A 5,342-nucleotide genomic window follows, 5' to 3' on the forward strand; every position below is an offset into this window, starting at 1 on the left:
AACGGATGTACAGAGTTTAAGAGCAGTCCAAGGTCCGCATCTAAGTCCCCTTCCTTCTGTAATGAACAGTTACAGTCGAGCAATGCTGGTGTTTCGCACTCACTCACGGTCGGAGCTGAGAACATGCGTCTCCCATATCTCGTCAGTAGTGCGACCACCTGAATTTGGCCCCATTCATCGAGGTCTCCTAGCATTCTGCAAAGTCTGCGGTAATGAGGATGCAAAAGGTCTAGCCTGGTTGAACATAGCGCATTAAAGGCAACTGCCACTGCGCCAATCGCCAGAGGTGAGCGGTCATGAAGAAGCGAGGATAGGATAGTCATTAAGGAAGAAAACTGCGCAGCATCCAGGCTTTTGGGGAATAAGCGATCTAGAAACGTAGCAAAAGGTTATTACCTCACCCATAAGCCTTGGGGATTGCCAGTGCCGCTGCTTTTCGCACATATGGGCTGGTATCCGAGGCACACTTTCCAATGCCAGCACAACTAGGGAACTAATAATAGGTACAGGTATTCCCGAGAGAACGCGGAGGGCCATAGCACGAATCAACGGATTGGGATCCGCAAGATCTTTTTGGAAGGTGTTAATGGAGAGAAGCGCCAAATCGGGCTCGACGCCGGCGTATCGCAGTAAGTAGATATAGACTAGTTTTCGTGTCTCAAGACTGCTAGAACCAACATTTTTCACAACCTGGGCGAAGAACTCAGATACGTTGCGACCCTTTGAGATTAACTGGCAGTAAAGACTCAGGAAATTAGGTTGGAGAGGAGACTAGCACGAAGGCGACGCACAGCTACCAGTCTTTTCATGGCCTCCAATTTGTCTCTCTCTGATGATGATTCTAACTGGCGACTAATCTTCTTGACTTTGTCTTCGTCGGTGTCGAAGAACTCCAAGTTTGGCGAACGACCCATGAATGGAAGATCACGCGTTGATTCGGATATGGTTTCTTGAATCCTCATCCCCAGATTAGTTAGTGCAGCCATCGTTACAGAGGAAGCAAATAAACTCCCTTTTGCGCAGTGACCTGCAGTGACCCGTCAGAAAGGTTGTGACATTCCCACGGATGATTTCATCAAGTCAGAGTCTGTCATGAGTTCTGCTAGCGCCATTCTGAAGCGCGCGGTTAAACTCGTACCAGCATATGGTTTTACCGGGAAGCACTGGCCCTATCCGCAACAGCCGATTCTTTGAGTGATGGAAAAACTCGCCTGAGCGACTCCGCTGTCTCGGCGCTTTTTGGACCCGGGGATAAAGCAACAAAGGCTCTTGTGATAGCCTGGATGGAAGAAGGATGCGAAGACATGAAATTGGCAGCTTCGGGCACCGGTAGTGTGCTTGGTATGGAGGATGTGCTATCAAGGAGGCTCCGCTGGAATGAGAACGTCTTGCCCCACTTGACGGACGTCAGCGCTTTTTTGGCTTTCTGTGCTTCCTATCCGCTGCTGATGAGGGTCAAATTCCTTGGACATCCAGGCTTTCGCAGTAATGATATCCTCATCTACACCCTTTGTCCCGGTCCTCAACTTCCGTCCTGCCTTTGAGCATGCGTTTGCGATCGCAAATGAGGCTTGTTACATCGCCCAACCACCACCCAATATTCCAGTGTGTATTCGGCAATTCTCTTGGTGGCTACATCTTACGGCGTCTCTTTCTGTAGTCGGGATGGTACACACACCGTGCGGTCATCGCTGCCATATATGCTGCAACAGGTGGCTCGCAATTTCTCTGTGTCATTGACAGACTATTTACAAAAGCTCTCCCTGATTCATCCGCCTCACCGCGGCGTGATTATTTTCGCTGCATTATGGTTGCTTTAGAGTTACACCAGCTGACATCACCCCAATCGGCACACTCGTTCCTGCAATCTCTGTTGTTCACATCTCAGCAATTAGGTAAAGTGGTGAGTGAGATGGAGCCATATGGCGGGTTCATCATAAAAGGGTGGGCAGAGATGCTGAAAGGATAGGGGTTCATTGAATTAAGAAGCTCCACTGTTGTGTTTACATTAGCAAGGAGAACGGAACATCAGCAAACCCCCGAAGTTGATAAAAGTACTTTAATCACTTCTATTTGTTATTGTAATTTATGCGTCGATTGAGACTCAAGCAGCTCAATCACAACAATCTCAATGTACACTGAAGCGGCAGATCCCACTACTCTTACCTTGCATGCGTGTTCACTCTCAACGTTGCTATTGGCTGAGACGAAGCCCGAGATTCGCTCTGATTTCAGGACCATGTAATTTACACTGCAGCTATGCAATGAGCGGAATAGAACTGTATGGGGCAGAGAATGGACCCTGGGTTTGGGGGTCATACAAGACCCTGTGCATAGGACAATTGAGTTTGGGAGAAAAAAAATGTAGGACCCGCTACGGAGTAGCGGGAATTACGTACTTTCCTTCCCATGCATGATATGTGAAACCATGGCTTCAACTAGGTTAGGAAATATGCCTATTTGCATCTGATCAACTTCACAGGTTGGCTCCGAATGAATAGCTTTATGGACTTAACATTTTTTTTCACTCGGTGATGTGGCACTTATGCATCACTTGGAGTTTTCCAGGTAGGTCACTTATGTTTCTTTCATAGTACATATTTTCCAAGTTACTCATAGCACTCTATGCATAACTACAGGTTGTATGAGCTGCTCAGCCATGTCTGGTGAGTGCTACCCATTAGTACATGTTCACACACTAATCCTTCATCACCTAAGGGACTGTCAGGGCATACACCCTGACCTAGCCCATACCCGCATCCACACCCACACCCGCACCTGCGACTGCACCCAGCTGTTGCACTCCCTGCACACGCCCTGTGCCAGACACTCAGTGCAGCCAGATGGCCCGGACCTCGGGTCTCGGGTCTCATGTGACTTCCGGATATCTCCGGAAGTTTTTGTCAGGGCACGCCCGCCTGACCCGGCCCCACCTAACCCGGTGCCCCACCATCCACTCCTCCCGACCTCCCCCTCTTCCCCTTTTCTCCCTTCCCTTCCTTCCTCTCCTTCTTTTCTATTCCCTCTCCTCTTTATTCCTTTCTTATCACACGGACGACTTCCTTTGTATCAATGTACCATTGACCCGGCTGCAGCGTAACGCGCCCGAACCCGGACACACCGGACGACCCCCCGCACACCGGACGCTCCTAGGACCTCTTACGGAGGTACCCAGATGGAGGTGGCTGTGTGCTCGGATGACGTGGCGCTTCCCACGTGGCCTTCAACCACATGTATATAAACACAGCCTAAGTGGGAACTGAGAAGCAACCTTCTTCTCACATTTCCCACTTTAGGCAAGTAGCTTACACTTCCCTTGATAATGACAATAACACATTTCCCACTTTAGTCTTAGTGGCCAGGGACCCTTGTCTGCTTCGGGCCCGCTGCTACGCGCGCCCGCGTCATACCTACCGGACCCTCAGCCTCGGGCGATACACCCGGGCGCTCTCGACCCCGGGTCGGTCCCTGACACCCTGACAGGGACCTGATAACTCACAGAATCACCATCCCACTGTTGAAGTGGCATTCCGATGCCCTTGTGTTTTGGTTATTGTCCCTTTTATGGGAAGTTTCCCTGTTCTCATGGTTTAGCCTTTGTTCCTTTGCACCACACAGAAGTGTATACAAGTGTGCTCATCATGTACTTTATTTATGACAATATCTAATGACACTGTGATATTGTGCTCAGAGGTCAGGCTGCAATGCTGTGATTATAACACCCACAACTCCTGAATCCAACCATTCCTCAAGCCCCCCATGTCTGACACACACCCAGAATCCTTTGATGAACTGGGGCCTTGCCCCTTTGACTTTGTTTACATTTTGTATTTATGCACTGTACATAAAGATCATGAAATCCAAAATATCACTGCAATCACCCCTGAATTTTAAGTTGAAATTGACTCAATATGGCCTCTTGTAATCAGGGGGCATTCTAGAATGATATCACAATAAAAATGATTCCTATCATTTCTATCAACTTCAGTGATTTGCTGATGAAAGTTAGTGTAAGGAGTGGTAACCCCACCCCTTATTTCCCACTTACATAATTGTATAATTGTCTTGTAATAAACAAAGTACATACAATAGTGTGGGAAAGTGGAAAGAGCAATTTAGCCTTTCCTCCCACAACTGTTGCAAATATAACTTCATACAAGTTAGTTTTGTTGACAGCCTGAGGAACTAGTGTAAGCACATGGTTAAGGTTGCCTCACACTCCCAGTCCATCTCACAAGTACGCTGTAATAGGCTGTATTGTTAATGGGGGAGTTGTCAGAGACCAGGTTGAGACGAGGGAGTGTCTCCGTGATGGAGGGCTTCGGCCTCAGCGACTTATGCCAGGAGCGCTGTGCCAAGTAACACGTCCATGCCCTAACTTACTAAACTGGCAACCAGAACTGAAGGGGGTAAAGTAAACTCTAGTCGATTTTATTACTGAGGTGTAACCTATGTACAAGTTGAGTATATATATAGTTACAATGAGAGCGGGCCCGCAAATGGCGGAGCCGAGCGGAGCGGAGCTAACGGGGTTAGACATTAGCCGATTGAATATTACCAATGAGTCGGGTTACAGGGTTAATGGAATGGTAGGCAATAACCCAGAAATGGAAAGGAGGGATAGGCCTGAAGGTGGGCTTGCAGGGCAAGCGAGTGTATTGCCCAGCAGAGGTGGGAGTGTGCTAGCGGACGTCGGAGCTGTCTGGAAGCCTTCGGGGCTCCGTACTTAGGGAGGCGTAGGTAATAAATTGAAAAGAGGGGGTGGTGACCATCGAGGGGTACCAAGGTGATTGCGGAATATGGGAGCTCTGAGGTTAGTGAAGAAGGAGCGGAGGTAGACCGGAGGGATCGGAGGGAGTAGAAGTCGATGGCCGGGGATGGATATGACAGGAGTAAAGGCTAAGTTGCCTTTCCTCCTACCCATGCATCTTATATACTTGTATATACATGATGTAATGTGGCTTCAATACATATTCCTACATCCTCCTCCCTTGCAATATTAAATATTGCACAGAAAGGAAGGGTACCAAGAAGAAGAAAAGGTGAAGAAGCCTTCACATTCCTGACTTATCAGGAATAAATCAAAATAAACAATGAATAAACAATGAAAGCGAAGGCAATTAGGCCTCCACTCTTCAGTGTATAGACAAGTATAACACAAAGGCGATTAGGCCTTCATGGCACAAGTAAGTGACAAAGGTGGTTAGACCTAAGTCACACATAGAACAGAGCACAGGTGACATGGGTGATTAGACCTTAGCCACTCTGTGAACAAAGTATACAGCAACACAGGTGGTCAGACCTGAGCCACTCTGGAAAGAATTATTGCCATTTTCAAAATT

The 5,342-nt window shown here is 48.0% G+C and overlaps 2 protein-coding genes across 2 annotated transcripts; one reads left to right on the forward strand and one right to left on the reverse strand.

The window, feature by feature from the left end:
* On the reverse strand, positions 1–986 carry EI90DRAFT_3212083 (adaptin N terminal region-domain-containing protein; the record flags this gene model as incomplete). Its single annotated transcript, XM_039066450.1, has 4 exons — positions 1–53; positions 108–370; positions 402–690; positions 792–986. Coding segments are annotated over 4 exons (800 nt in total), but the record flags the coding sequence as incomplete, so codon positions are not given.
* A 75-nt stretch (positions 987–1,061) lies between these two features.
* EI90DRAFT_3063099 (uncharacterized protein) lies at positions 1,062–2,055 on the forward strand. The gene is made up of 5 exons (XM_039060699.1): positions 1,062–1,147; positions 1,183–1,406; positions 1,477–1,605; positions 1,661–1,712; positions 1,821–2,055. Exons 1-5 carry the CDS (start codon positions 1,093–1,095, stop codon positions 1,967–1,969), a joined length of 609 nt encoding a protein of 202 aa, XP_038914625.1. The 5' UTR covers positions 1,062–1,092; the 3' UTR covers positions 1,970–2,055.
* The last annotated feature ends 3,287 nt before the right edge of the window (positions 2,056–5,342 follow it).

This window comes from Cantharellus anzutake, assembly GCF_015039405.1.
Source record: "Cantharellus anzutake strain C23 chromosome Unknown EI90scaffold_32, whole genome shotgun sequence".
Lineage (NCBI taxonomy): Eukaryota > Fungi > Basidiomycota > Agaricomycetes > Cantharellales > Hydnaceae > Cantharellus > Cantharellus anzutake.